The following is a 15,135-nucleotide window of genomic DNA, read 5'->3' on the forward strand; positions in this document are numbered from 1 at the left end:
AACAAACGTTTATTAGCTGCTTTTTACTATACCAACCTGGGTATTCTTTGACACTGCTTTTTGCATTAAAAGTTGTGGCTTGCTGTTTACCGGCCTTGGAAAGTCCAAAAAATGCTCCAGATTTTTTTTATATATATCTTTGATGCGGGGCTATTCGCATCCCGCCAAAAACCTCTCGCCGACTATGGGACGGGATACCAGCGCCGGTGCGCCAGAAATTGAATGTCTGAAGTCGAATGCTCTCTTCTCCGTCCCCCGCGCGCTTTCGTTTTGATTCTCTCCAGGCTCCGCGCGCTTACTTTTCACCTCTCCCCATTTCCCAGCCCGTACGAAACACGAAAGAGGCCTCTGCGGAGGAGAGAGAGTCGAATGGGAATTTGGAAGCCCGCGCTGGAGATCGATTCGGCTTCGGCCGGGCAAGATCCGTTGTATATGCTATATCTTTGCCCTCTTTTCAGTAGAGACATGTAGAGTTGGATAGAACTAATTCAATGACATAACACGCGGTTAATTTTAGATATTACAAATGCTTTCTTATGTTAATTCTTTTGTGTTCCCTCATGCTCAGAACAATCAAATCCTTTTTATTGTCCCGTTGCATAATAAACCCTGTTTAAACTTATCGTAGTTGACCTCTAAACTGAACGGCAACTTTAGAGAAGCATTCCCTTTTTTGTGTTCCTTTGCTCCGCGAGACCTCACTTCTGGAGAATTTCAACTCATAAGGTAAATGTTTTATGTTTTTCTAAGTTTACTTGACTACAAGAGACCCTTGTAGTTATTTATTCCGATACGGGCAAGCTGCGGTTTGGTTTCTGAATACTGAATACGTATTTATGTAGCGGACGAAAAATGGGACCATCGCCACACAAAATCTTTAACTTGCCTTGAAACACGTTTAACTTTTAGATGCAAAATACACATAGATATGATAATATCTGATACAGAAAAACAGCGAAAACATTTCGGTAGAAAATGGCGTGTACCGGCGCTGTCTTGTTGTAAAACCGACATTAAGCGCTGTGTAAATTATCGCAACTTCGTAGTGAAATATTCTTTATATTCAAGTCAAACTTTTGGAGTGAACAAACAACTCTTGCTATTTCACGCCAACTCTCCAATCTATCATTTTTGTCAATGTTTATAAAGAAACAATTAATGATTTATAAAAGTACGGCGGCAAAATTCATTAAAATGTAACGAGAAATGACGACAGAATGGTAGATAACAACCTATTACTATTGAGCAGTTTCGCCTAACATGGCGGCCTATATGAGCTTTGTAGCTCTATGAACTGTGCTGCTTGTTGTTGTTCGATGAATCAACCAGAAGCTTGATAAAATAGCCGGTAGCCATGGAAATTACCAGCTGAAAAATATTCTCGGCCAAACATTATGCGGTTTATGTCACGCCGTCGGTTTGTGATACAAAAATATATTTTATTCTAAGATCTCGAAAACTTGTCTTTAGAGGGATTAAGTACCAGTAAGCGGTAAGTTTCGATTGACTTAACGTGCATTCTTATTTTGTACTAACAGAGTAAATTTTAGCTACATGAATCAGTCGTCGCTGTAGCGATTCAAATGTACAAAAGGGAGATGGATTTTGTCTTATGCATACCCGTATTTGGACAGTGTTGAACTCATTTTTACAGTAATTTAAATTTTTGTTTGCAACATAGCATTTTGAAATCCAACATTTTGACTTAAGCGCATATTTGCTGCCGTTGTTATGTACAAAGGCGTCCTTTTGCTGTCAAGTTTTAATCCAAACAGAGGGAGGCGAGATTTTGCGTGAATTTCAAACATTTGTTTTGGTCGCTCGCTCTCGTAGGTTATAGCGCCGAAAACATATAAAAATTGGTTAATAGCGTCCTTCATATGTAGATTATACTTTGCACAATTATACTTTCGTTTCGAGTACAGATCTAGAAATTATTTGTTTATAATATTAAGCAAAAAAGTTTTCAAATCCTCTTCTACGCCCGATACAGCTGTGTACAAGCTGCGCGTTTCGTGGAGTGCGCGCGCGGCGTATTCTCGCGCGTGGCTGGTTACAAGCTATAGACGAATTTCACTTACCCAAGCTTCTTTCAATCACAAAGTTTAACTAAAATTGGAGGCACTTTCGAGTAACCAGCTTGAAAATAGAATCCATAGTTTCAAGCTTATAAATTGTAATGATTTCAGTCTTTCTCATTCCTCGCGCGTGGGTCTGGAATCGCGAGACTCTGTTCTTGAATCGCGTCAAATCTTCAGCTTTTGAAACGAGAGAAATTACTGTTTTTCATTGTTAACTTTTCCTATTTCATATTATATTAGGAATTGGCATATTTTTTGAACGATGTTGTGGGGATGGCTCGCTTGGATAATTTTTGTTCACGGGATTCACAACACTTTATCAGGTTAGTGAGGTAGTTTTATCTCTTCTGCACTTAGGAGTTAATTATAATGCGTTTTATCATCGGATAGAACCTTAGTGTGTGACCATTCAAATGAAAGCTATCGAGCAGTAATTTCATGTGGTACTGTTTATTATGCTGTACAAGTTGGTTCTAACTTTAAAATTCGTGGATAAAACCCTAGTGTGTGACCATTCAAATGAAAGTTATTGAGCAGTACTTTCAAGTGGTATGTTTATTATGCTGTACTAGGTAGCTCTAACTTTTAAGCCTGTGGATGAAACCCTAGTGTGTGACCATTCAAATGAAAACTATTGAGCAGTACTTTTATGTGGTATGTTTATTATGCTGTAAAAGGTGGTTGTAACTTTTAAGTCTGTGAATGAAACCCTAGTGTGTGACCACTAGGTGCAGGTACTTTCATGTGGTATGTTTATTATGCTGTACAAGGTGGTTCTAACTTTAAGCCTGTGAGTAAAACCCTAGTGTGTGACCATTCAAATAAAAGCTATTGAGCAGACCGTCGTGTACGTGTCAGTCTGTTAACTGATGGAAACCTTCTTTTAAAAACAAACTGAATAACGTCTTAAAATTGTTTCTTTATTAGGTGAGCCGCCAGTCATTAGGGATTTCCTGTCTTACGACTTAACTCTGCCTGGAGATGTCCCGTCAGTGTCTGGGTTCCGTCTTCCATGCAAAGCATCCGGTTCCAGTCCCTTAAGGCACAGATGGGAACACAATGGCCGCGACATTGAGTATGGGAAACAGTATCGACTGTTAAAGTCTGGTGCCTTGGAAGGGAAATTTCTCAACCACACGAATAATGGAACATATCAGTGTTTTGTGGAAAACGGTTTTGGAGAGGACTTTAGCAGAAAAATACAGGTCCTTGTTTCAGGTAAGTTTTTTTTTCAATTTCAAAGAATGTAGACTTCAGGATCACGGTACCGGCAGGCAATGCATGCAGAAGCGCTGACTTAACACTTTTTAACTGGGAGTGGGCTTTCGGTGGTTACAATTCGTAATTTTCAATTATTTTGAACGGTTAAATTTTACTTTTTCTATTCATAACTTTTTTTTCCCAAATTTTAACAACGCTCCATCTTCAATTTTTTTTGGCATCGTTATCTTTGAACGCAACCTTTTCAGTTGAGTTTCAAGCAGAGGCAGTTTACTTTGTTCACTATGAAGAACTTGCCGAGACCCTCGTGGGAAAAGTACGTCTTTAAAAGTGAAAACAGTTTAAATTAAATTTTCTCACAGAAAGAGCGTTTAATTAACCAGTAGTTCTGAAAAACTGCCATTAACACAACGCAAATTTAAACCCAGAACTTCTTGTTTCCCGGTCCCTTTCTTTAATCTCTTTTTTTATTCAGTATCCATACAACCTCGTTCCCAGGGCCTCCCCCCAAGAGCTCTGGGGGACGGGGAGAGAGAGACCGTGGGGACGAGGTTGATATCCATACTCACCTTTAATCGTTTTACGTTTCAGTTGCAGGCAATTTTTACTACGCAAACAACAAAGTCGCTCCAGTCACGCTTGGAAAACCCGTTGAAATTCCGTGTCCAAGTCACTCACCGAGCTACGGTGTCACGTATCGCTGGGGCGCATTTAGCTCCCCAGCGGACCCCAGCGAATTTGTTCCTCTTATCGAAGGCGAGCGAATAGCGGTGACATTAGATGGGACACTTGTGGTCATGTTTGTGACAGGACAGGATGTTAACAAAGTGAACGACGTGGGTGGAATACAGTGTGAGATGTCATTAGGTTCAGAGAAGAAGTACTCTCATACTGTCAATTTCAGCGTGCACGGGAATGGTAGGTGTGCGTGTGTGTTTTAAGGGTGCTGTGTCACGGATAGTCAACACTGCATGGGCTCCTGCTTAAAAAAAGAATTAAATTTGCTGTCTCCGGCAATCTTTTCCGGTCATAACCTCCTTTGTTTCTTTTTGGTTTAAATCTCATTTTTGTTCCTTTTGGGTTATTCCTAATTTCATTGCAAAAATGGTTTATAACACATCAAGCTGGTCCTATTTTTCAATATGATTTGACAATTAAGAGAAATAATCAAGTAATAGCATAACGTACAGTTCAAAACTCGCAATCTGATTGGTTGCACGGGCACCTGCTATTGATCGATTGTAGGCTCTCGGAGTGCGCACGGCATTGTTGTCGGCATTGAGGTCGAAAAGCGTTAACCAAAACCATCAATAAATCCGTTTTATCAACATTCTGTGTTTAATAGAACAACTACTGAGTTATGCTTAAACAGTTAGGCCCCGTCCACACTGACCCGGGTAAATTTGAAAACGCCGCGTAAAATGTTTTCCGTCCACATTAACCCGGGTAAATTTGAAAACGATACGCTTCATTAGTAAGTAAAAGTAAAAGTAAAGTCTTTATTTAACGAGGGTAGCACTAAAATAACATAAAAAATACTAACAAACCAGTGGCCCTCTAAAATTATTTACAATAAAATATAAAAATACACTATTTCACGCTCCAAGTCCAAACGCTCATTTGTGAACGTTTTTTGAAAAGCTCCGTTTTCGGTGACCGAAAACGCCGTTTCAGTGTGGACGGTTGGCCTAACCGGAGAAAAAAAGATGCGTTTTCAAATTTACCCGGGTCAGTGTGGACGGGGCCTTAGACTGCTCGCTCCGATAAAAACCTCGAACTCGCAGTTTAATTTACTGAGAAGATATGTACTTAACAAGAGTTTGTATCATCGCTGACATTATCAATTCACTTGATATATGATCTGTTATTCTTATGGTATTTTAACCTAAGCATTATATCTCCTGCTGATTAGAATCCACAGGATTCACTGCACCTACAATTTACTTCGCACCGAAGCCACAAGAGGAAGCTCGAGAAGGATATGAGAAGGAGCTTTATTGTTTAGCTGTGGCAAAGTAAGAATGCTTTGATGTAATTTTACCAAGTTGTTCGTTATTCAGTTTTGGAAAGGGCCTTGGTACAGAGGGTTGGTGTTTGGGTTTACTGCATCTGACAAACTTTAGATGATTACGAGAACACCACTTGGCAGAACTCTATAAACTTTACGATATGAAGTCGTACAGTCGTTAAACAAACATTACAAGTATCTGAACATAATCTAGCGACGTAAAATACAAAGCAAGCATCACAAAAGGGGACTTATAATCGGAAAAGTTAATGACGTTTGGCTACAAATAAGCCCATAAACTTATATTTGGGAGCTAGGGCTTGCTATCGGAAGGATTTTTTACTTCTTTTAAGAAGTAAAAAATTAAAAAAAAATTAGAATTTTAAATTTTGGGTGGGGGTTATTTTTTTGGTGGGGGACTTTCTTTTGGGAGGTGGCAAGGGGGACTTATCTTCGGAATTTGACAATATTATATGAATCTTTATTTTGCCTTCACTACACAATCAAACACACAACACCGCTATCAGGCATTGACGCGTTGGTTAGCCAAGCCCAAGATAAGCATTTATTGACACATTAATATGATACAAAAATGATGAATAGAAAATATACCTGATAGCTTTCATGCACCACGGACGGACACGTAAACCCTAAAAACCGCTATGAGAAAAAATAGGGACCGTGTACCCTCAACCGATGCCATGGGCCACCTTTGGGGTTTTAAGGTTTACAACAATTCTACAAAAGAAAACAAAAGTAGCAATTAAATACACAGATAAAATAATCTGAACAGCGTAACGTGAAGCCGAGGAAGGCTGACCGTAGAATGTCACAACTTTCTCAACGGACACTTTTCAAATCGCCTAACCGTGAGGCCTCACGCACTACCCTCACCCCAGTTAATCAGGACCAACACAAATTACATTTTCTTCCAAGGCCTGAACCGTACATAATATGGCGAAAAGATGGAGAAAAGATTGAAGATGATGACGACGGCTTTTACCTTCCAGCAGAGCACTTCAACAGGCTTTTGGTTATCAAGAAAGTAACCAAGGAACACCAGGGAAATTACACTTGTACAGCTTACTCATCTCAGTCCAGAAGCTTAAAACGTGTATCGGTGGCTACTTATCTAACTGTGAAAGGTTTGAAAATAAAGATCTTACAAAAGCTCTACTTGTATTTAAGGATGAGATTTATTTCCCTTAAAGTGGTACTATGATCAAAATTTTACCTTCCCTTTTCTCTTCGGTTTTTGAAAGTACTTACATTAAATAGTAACCTTGCCAAATTTTAAGTTCAAATTCGAATTGGAAGACCACTTATTTCACGCGTAAACTTCGGCTTTGGCTTGCCGCCATTACTAGATTCAAAAATGTCCGAGGACCAAATAGAGATCTGGAACTAGTTGGGGCGAGAGCATGCTGACGTCATATGCGCATCAACAAAATGGCTGCTTCGAAGGCTGGAGTGACCGATCTGGAAAAACATTGGTTTTCTTTTTAATCTGTAGTGATTTTTTTTTTTTTTTTTTTTTTTTTTTTTAATCTTTATTTTCATTTTACATCTTACATACATCGATTGACACTACTGACTACATCACAAACGTTTTACTTCAATACATTACATCACTCTTATAGAAAGATAAAAATATACGACTTATACACACTAAAACAAAAACAAAAAAAAAGATAAATACGATAAAATAAAATAAAAATAAATATAATAACTTACAATAAATTTTTCCAGCGGTACAGTTGCAATTTTTCAATTCATTAAACATTAAGCAACGGCTTCCACTTCCCTTCATGTATGTTAAGTCTGTTGTTCTTTTTGGCTATTCCTCGTTCAATAGATTCTGTATATCGTAATTTAGCTATAAGATGAGACAATAATGGTACATTGTTTTTTAAACGATTTTGGTAGATTATCTGTTTTCCAGCAGTGATGTAGAAGCCGTATCTACTGCGCAAATGTTTTTTAAACATACTTCAAGGCATCTCCAGGTCACTTTTGCACAACATAGTGGCAGAAAACAACTCAAGAGGCGGAATTTCGAGACATCTTAACTCGCCCGAACCACGCAAGATGAATAATAGATCGTCTGATAACTTTGAGGGAAACTTGTACTCTTGGAAATGCTTTATAGATATTTCTCCCTGCAACCATTGTGAGGTAAACTTCTTCAACTATCCAAGGGAAGTGAATAGAATAAAACGCTTCGAATTATCTACAGTGAGATTACTGTATTCGCTACTTCTTAGAAGCAAAACATTGGGTGAGTGGCGTAATTTACTTCTGTTGCTCAAGCGCTCGCGTTCTAGAATAGTCATTTTTAAATTAATTGTAAATACTTCATGTCAAAAAAGGTAATTTTTGGGCAAATCGGCCTGTATGTTTCTGAATTATATCCTCTATTGTACAAATAAACTTAAAGAAATTCGCACGAGGCGGTACATTATGTGAAAGAAGGATGCAAAGCTTAGCAATATCTTTTTACTGATTATATGTACTGAGAATGTTTCCATTGTAGTCCTCTGTATACTCTGCAGTCAACTCACCAGCACGTCTTCAGTGTTGGTCACTTGTTTATTTCTGCCATGCAATGTAAAACACTACAGTAGAACTGTACTTCATTGTGCACTTAGAATAGTATTTCATAAACATTTTCTGAGAAGTAGTCTCAGGATAGAACACTGTTAGCCTGTCTCAGAGACATACATGCTATCCGGATTTTACTCAGTAAATCTTTATTATATTTAAGTACAACAGGGGCCATGAGCTATAATTATGACCTGTGCCAATCACTTATGCTGTGTGCAACAGAGCACTGTTGATATCCTAGCTACACTTTATTTTGAGTTTGCAATATATTTATTTTTTGGCATGCTCTTTTTGTTCATAATTTGAGAATGTAGTAGCCAACAATAAATCATGTGAGAGTGCCAGAGAACTCCTGAGCTGCTGATCCATCATAATTTCTCTAACACAAGTACAGTCAAATCTGTACCATAAATAAAAATGTTTTGAGTGTAAGTTGTCGGACTCTGGATCAAGCGGTTCAGGTGTGAACTCTTACTGGTGTCATTGTGTTTGTTCTTGGACAAGACTACTCTCATGGTGCCTCCTCTCCAAGTGTAGAATGGGAACTGGCAAATTGATGGCTTGACGAGGGGGGGGGGGGGGTAAACCTTCGATAAACTTATACTTGCATCTCATCCAGGGGGAAGTAGAAGTACTCCTAGTTGCTTAATCCTACTTAGCCAGGATAAGCTTGCTTGATGGGCAACTAGACTTGCATGCAGACCTTGCCTTTTTGTAACAAGGGGGTAATTATGAGGTCACACAGGACCCTTGCAACTATTATATATGTATTTATTTAAAGAGTATACACGAACTGCGAAGCCTACAACAAATACAGTCAAACCTGTACCATACATAAAAATGTTGTCATAATAATGGGGTAGTTGTATTGATTTAGGTGCGGTGACCTAATGGTCAGTGTGCAAGACTCTGAATCAAGCTGTTCAGGTGTGAGCCAAGAACAGCGTCATTACATGTATGTGGGGGGAGTGGGGAGGTTAAACCTGTGATGCAATTGTACTTCCATCTCATCCAGGTTGCTTAATCCTACTTAAACCAAGATATGCTTTGGCCTGATGGGCAAGTAGGCTTGCATGCAGACTTTGCCTTTTTGCATCAAGGGAGCAATTTTGAAGCACATTTATGGGAATTAACCCCTTATGAAAGGAGAAAACTGTCTCCAATAGGGTGTCTGTTTATTTAGGGTGGTACTCGGAGCTGGCTTGTTTACAGTCACATTAAGTTGACACAAGATTAGTCCCAAAATTGAACTCTCAATTACATACACATACTGCAGATGCACAATGTACTGCCAGTGATATTCTCTAGAAAGAGCCACTGTCATATTGCATATGATACCATATTTTCTTGAGTAGACGCCAGACCCCGACTCAATGCGGGCTTCATTTAAATGCCAGTTCAAAACTGGAAACGTTTGTTCAAGGTCCCAGTGTTTGTTCGAGGTCCATGCAGGTGTTCCCGTTTATGAACTTTAAACTTTAAACCCTTAACATTATTTACTTGTTCCCATGTTGTGATAAAAATAACTAAAACAAGATCACAGGGCCAAGAGGAAAACAAATGGGTGAAATGAATAAGAAAAACTACTTCTACCCAGTTTTGCTGCTACTTGTGGGCCAGTTTCATAACATCAGTAAATAGAGTGAAGGACTCTATACAGCATTCAAATGGTTTTCTTATTTAAAGAAACAGGAATACTGAATGCTGGCTGAAGCTGGATGTCTGAAGTGTTATTACCCATTAAAACACTTAGTTTTAAAAAGGTTTATTACCTGTATTGTAGTCAAGGAAGGTAAAACTGTACAAAACTCAAGGAACTAAATCCATTGATCACCTGCACCATCTTGTTGACTTTAATTTTTCTGTATAAATTTTACATTATTTCATGTTTATAAAGCTTTTTTTCGGAATAAACAGCTGAGATAGATTTTATGCCCATGGCGTGTATGATAGATTACAATAATGAAAACAACAGTTAAGATCATTTCAATCCTTCGCAAACGGCAATAGCCGGCAACCTACATGTATTTGCAGCTCTATTAATTCAAACATTGCAGACATTTTATCCTAACTATTCAATTACGTTGTTCTCATCATACCATGTATTCAAACGTACGTAGTCCATGAATCGCCGTTCCTCTTCGTTCTTCGAGGCTTCTTCGATCGGTGCTTCGTTGTAGGCATACAGCGCCAAAACCTCATCGAATGAAATAAATATTGAAGTATTTGCATACAAACATTGCCCTTTAGACCGACGGAAAACGGCTTTAAATTCTCATTATAAGAAACGATACCGCTAAATTGCAATGTCTCTTCGTTGCGGCTCTCTTCGGTTTCGCCACCGGGCAAACTAGACGAAGAATTTGTCGAAGAAATATCTTTTATACTGTAACCCTGTTAATTCTCAGTATATTCTCTCTTGGAACACTCGAAGCTCGAAGCGACGATGCGCATATGACGTCACGAACCAACTCATGCGTAAATCCGCTTTTCAGTACAGTCGCTGGCTCACTTTAGACGTCCGAGTAATGGCGGACGGGTTTTCCACGATTTTCGGCAAGCTATTTCAAGGCTTATATCGCTCGCAACGTTCTAAATTCTAGCGCGCTAGTTAAATTTAGCCTTATTGAACAAATTGACTTAAGAAAAAGACGAAAAGAAAAACAAAAATTTTGGTCATAGTAGCACTTTAAATTTATGTTTCGTTAAACTGTGCGCCCCGTTCGTGCTTGTAATATCCTTTCTTTGGTCTGCAAAAGTCGCGAAAATCGTGTATTACAATCATGGTCAAAATTAATCGCGCGCGATTCATAGCTGATCGTCGACAGGCATTTTTATCATCCAGCATGAACTCAAACAAACCTCTACACATCCAAATCACGCCGTGAATCACGCACAAATCACGCAGGGTAGTTACGCACAAATTACGTTGATAAATGACGTGTAATGTGTCAGGCACGAATCACGCCTGTGAATTAGACACTTATACCACAGCAATATCACGTACGCTTTAAGGAGTTTCAGACAAGATTTTCGTGTTATTTAGTTCCAACAATGTTTTTTTTACTTTTTAGCTTCACCCAAATGGATGGTAAAGCTGCCCCCGGATACATCAGCAACGAGATCTGAAACAATGTCACTGGTGTGTCTGGCGACAGGTGTGTCTCGTCCTCAGTACCGCTGGTTTAGAAATGGACGCAAAATTGACGTTTCAGAGTAAGTTTAACGAAAACAGTTGACAACTGGGATACGAGCCCGAGTTTATTTTACCATCAAGTTGAATATCGCTTAAACAAAAACAACGTTGTGGCTGACTAGACTCCTTTAAGGATAGCATTTCCTTTTAAGGTACCGGTATGCAATCATTTCCCTTTCAAATCAACGCGAGCACGGTCGTGTTGTTAAATAGTCAACGACTAGGGAACCAGTGAGATTCGCGGATTTGCAGTAGACCGCGGGCTTTGAAAGCAAAGAACTTTTATTCCAAGAAGGAAGAAATTGTTACCAACTGTTGCAAAATGTTATTTGCATTTTTTGTTTCAACGGATCAAATCAAAGTCTGTGTTTATTGTCCTATTATAATCTTCCCCAATGTGAACAATTCGAACATATTGAGGATTAATAATTCTGACTCTCCTTTTATTTTTCTGCGTGACTTATAATTAGCTTTTATTTTATAAATTCCTCTTGTCTAAAGATAATCTTGGATATTGCTTTGAGAATTTTTGTTTCTACGCAGCTCTGGAGTAAAATTACAGAAGAATATTCTCCAGCTAACAAATGTGGAGAGCTGGCACGAGGCTGTGTTCCAGTGCGTCGCGGAAAATGATCAGGGAATGAGCGTGACTTCCACTTGGGTTCATGTTGAAGGTGGGTCTGTGAGAAGCAAACATAAAGCGGGGGTTAAACAAGAGCAAGAGAAGCTGAGAGCTCTAACTTTTGCTCTTAGACTACAAGTAGTCCCACACTTTTCTCAGTGTCAGTCGAGTGGGCTAGGATGCTAGCGTTAAAATTATTTGCGCACAAGGGATGTGACGCGCAACGCGTCTCCTCATGCCACGTGAATCTCTCTCGCGCCCGTGCTCGCACACTCTGAGATCAGGCGTTTCTTTTTTCCGCGACGAAAAAGAAAAGAACGTCTGATCGCAGGTGACGATTACGCAAGTAACCCTGAGAAAGCTTACTTGCCTTCGTTTGGATATCAACTCTTCAAGTGCTGTCATCGATTTTCATAAGCTCTTGGCTACTCACATCTCAAATTCCCACGAGAGTCGATGAAGGATTCTGCTTGCACATTGCCTCGTACGCTCTCATCTTCTTCTGAACGCGACTGAGTGGTTGTCAATATGAGTTCAGCTCTCTTTAACTCTTTTTTTCAAATTTAATTTATTGATTATCACAAACGCACAAAAACATTACTTACAGTACATTACTGACAATTGCTTACATACCTTACATGAAACTTACAATAGCTTTACATCAGGGCCGTAACCAGACCTTTGGCATAGACGAGGCAAGATCTTGCTAGGAGGTTCTGGGGACATGCCCTCCAGAAAATTTCAAAAACTAGAAGCTCGGAAGCTCTTTCTTAATTTTTTTAATAGGGTATTTCTTGAAAAAACTCAATGTTGTTCAGCTGGGGATTGTTTCCCCAACTAATCACATTTTGTTTTTAATTTTGGGTTAAAATCAAGACGAGGCAAGTGCCTCGTCTTGCCTCTTGCTAGTTACGGCCTTGTTTACATTAATTACATTACTTACAATCGATTAAATTACCTACTTACAATTAAACTACGTACTTGCAAACATCGCTTATAGTAAGACTTCTTCTTACAAAACATCGCTTTTACTACAATTTTGTTGCACTACGCTACGCTACTTACAACACATTACATATAACTCTAACTATACTTACATAATACTTAGCTAAATACAAATATTGCTTTCTATACATTACGTCTTCCACGGTTTATTGTGCATACTACGGTAAACGTGATACGTTATCTTTGCAAAATAATGTGATAATTATGCATGCTTTAATTCTTGAAACTCGACCACTTTTCTAGAAAGGATTTATGACTGTCGGATAAGACAGATATGTAACGTTCGATTTCTATTTTGTCGTGTACAAGATTTATAAAATCTGCGAACTGAAAATTGACAATTAATTTTAATGAAATTTAACTCTTGGCAACTTTGTTTATTTTGTTTAACTGTAATTGTTGTCGTTGTTTTTTGTTGCAGACCCACCCACCAATGGCCCAAGTTCACAAAGTGGAGTTGATTCACAGAAGTTACTGTGGATTATTATCACAGCTGTACTCGGTGTTCTGTTAATTGTCTCGGTTATTATTCTCATAATTTGTTATAAACGACGAAAGGCGCGAAGACGTGAAGGTGGGTAGTTACTGGTATAAACTTGCCGTGGGATTTAAAAGAAATCGGTTCCAACTACAATAATACTTTACACAGGGCGATGCAAACACGAGACGTAGTTTGGAAGTGGCCTTAACTGCCAGAACGTATCCCGGTTTCTATGGCATTAAGTGATCAGACAGTAAGGGGTGTTTCTACTCTCCCTAGATGGAATGCTAGTCATCACAGTGTAGAGAGGCACTGTGAGAATTGTGTCTTTACACCACACAATGTCCCCGACTTGGGGGCTAGGGATCGAACTCGCTCATTCCATCGTAGTCTAGCACATTGGCCACTGCGCCTCCGAAATACCAGTAGAGGGTTTCCAACTCACACAGTTTTCATATTATTAAATAAAAAGGTCGTTTCGACCGCGGATTCACATGGGATTTTGCTAAAACACTTGTAAATGAATGTTTGGCTATCGCTTTTATGAAATGACTTCAATTTCATCGAGGCGGACATATACAGGTGCAAAACCCAATAGCTTCTGACCAATCAGACATCGCAGCCAGATCTGTTATTGTGTCAGCTACATTTAACCATAGTCGTTTTTTCTTGTTTTGTAGAGAGGCCGAGACCCGCGGAGGACGCATCACATTATAACGACATATGCGATGATTTGCAAAGTAATCCATCACTACCAACGACAGCTCCCTCGGGGGTGACGGGAAAGAACGGGATGAGAAGACGTGCCACTCTCCCACCCGTCCCTCAATACCAAGCCCTTGACCCATCAACAGCAGGGGTCCCTAGTTACGAACCACTTGATCCGGAGCAGGACCTAAATGATAGTGGGCTGTATGAGAAGTTAGATTTTAGGCCCTTGGATAATGGTCCCGAATATGATAACCCGGATAAGCCACCTGAATATCTAGAGCTTGTAAATGACACCAATAAGCCACCAGGCAATACCGCGTCGACTGGGAAGATAGGAGGGCCTGGGAAAGCGTTTTATGAACCAATGGAAGGTGGTTTACGCGATGACGTGCTTAATGATAGTAATACAGTGCCTAAAGATTACGTTCCCATGGAGAATGAAGCGACTAATGTGAAAAAAACAGATAAGTCCAGCCCTTCTTCGCCCAAGTATTACGAACCGATGGCAGAGAATCTTAAACCAGGCACAGAAACAAAAGGGTCACCTTCGTCTCCGGACTATTATCAACCCATGGCGGAAAAAGTCGGTTTAAGCGAACAAGCAGAGCCCAGCTCCCCTCCTCCTGAGTATTATGTTCCAATGGCAGAACAAAGCCTTAGTGAACCAGTTGTACAAGCAAGCAAAACACCGCCCGAGTGTAGCGAGGATACAGAAGACAATAGCTGCTCAAGCAAGTTATGAAGCTTCGAAGAAGATCTGTTCCAGCCAAGAAAACGACGATTTTTTTTTTAAAAAAATATCTTTGAGTGATGTTTTCAATTAGAATAATATATGTTAATAGTGTGTATATTTTTTATTTGACGCGATTTTATCTTATACCTAAGATATAAGTAAGGTCACAAAATCAACAGGGCCGTAAACAATGTTTGGTAAAAGCAAATTAGCAATGTGTACAAATTTCAAGGATTATTTAAGATCCCAGCAGAGCAAATTCTTACGTTATTGGTTTTTTACTCATTCAAGTCTGGGAATGAAACTCTAATTTGTAGTCATTCAAATGAAAACTATTTGGCAGTACTTTTATGTGGTACAGTTTATTATGCTGTACAAGGTTGTTCTAACTTTTAACTATGTGGGTGAAACCCTAGTGTGTGACCATTCAATTGAAAGCTACTGAGCAGTGCTTTCATGTGGTACATGGTGGG

The 15,135-nt window shown here is 39.3% G+C and overlaps 1 protein-coding gene across 2 annotated transcripts; it reads left to right on the forward strand.

Moving 5' to 3' along the window:
* The first annotated feature begins 603 nt into the window (after positions 1-603).
* Positions 604-14,861, forward strand: LOC144628596 (fibronectin type III domain-containing protein-like). Of its 2 annotated transcripts, none has more exons than XM_078486713.1 (10): positions 604-726; positions 2,322-2,404; positions 3,009-3,299; positions 3,894-4,220; positions 5,215-5,317; positions 6,247-6,455; positions 10,989-11,130; positions 11,654-11,784; positions 13,159-13,311; positions 13,899-14,861. In XM_078486713.1, the coding sequence occupies exons 2-10, from the start codon at positions 2,344-2,346 to the stop codon at positions 14,669-14,671; spliced, it is 2,190 nt and encodes a 729-aa protein (XP_078342839.1). In that variant the 5' UTR covers positions 604-726; positions 2,322-2,343; the 3' UTR covers positions 14,672-14,861. The 2 variants fall into 2 exon arrangements, with proteins under 2 accessions (XP_078342839.1, XP_078342840.1); XM_078486714.1 differs by lacking the exon at positions 604-726 and adding an exon at positions 1,271-1,492.
* The last annotated feature ends 274 nt before the right edge of the window (positions 14,862-15,135 follow it).

Source organism: Oculina patagonica, chromosome 10 (assembly GCF_052425735.1).
Source record: "Oculina patagonica isolate OP01 chromosome 10, crgOcupat, whole genome shotgun sequence".
Lineage (NCBI taxonomy): Eukaryota > Metazoa > Cnidaria > Anthozoa > Scleractinia > Oculinidae > Oculina > Oculina patagonica.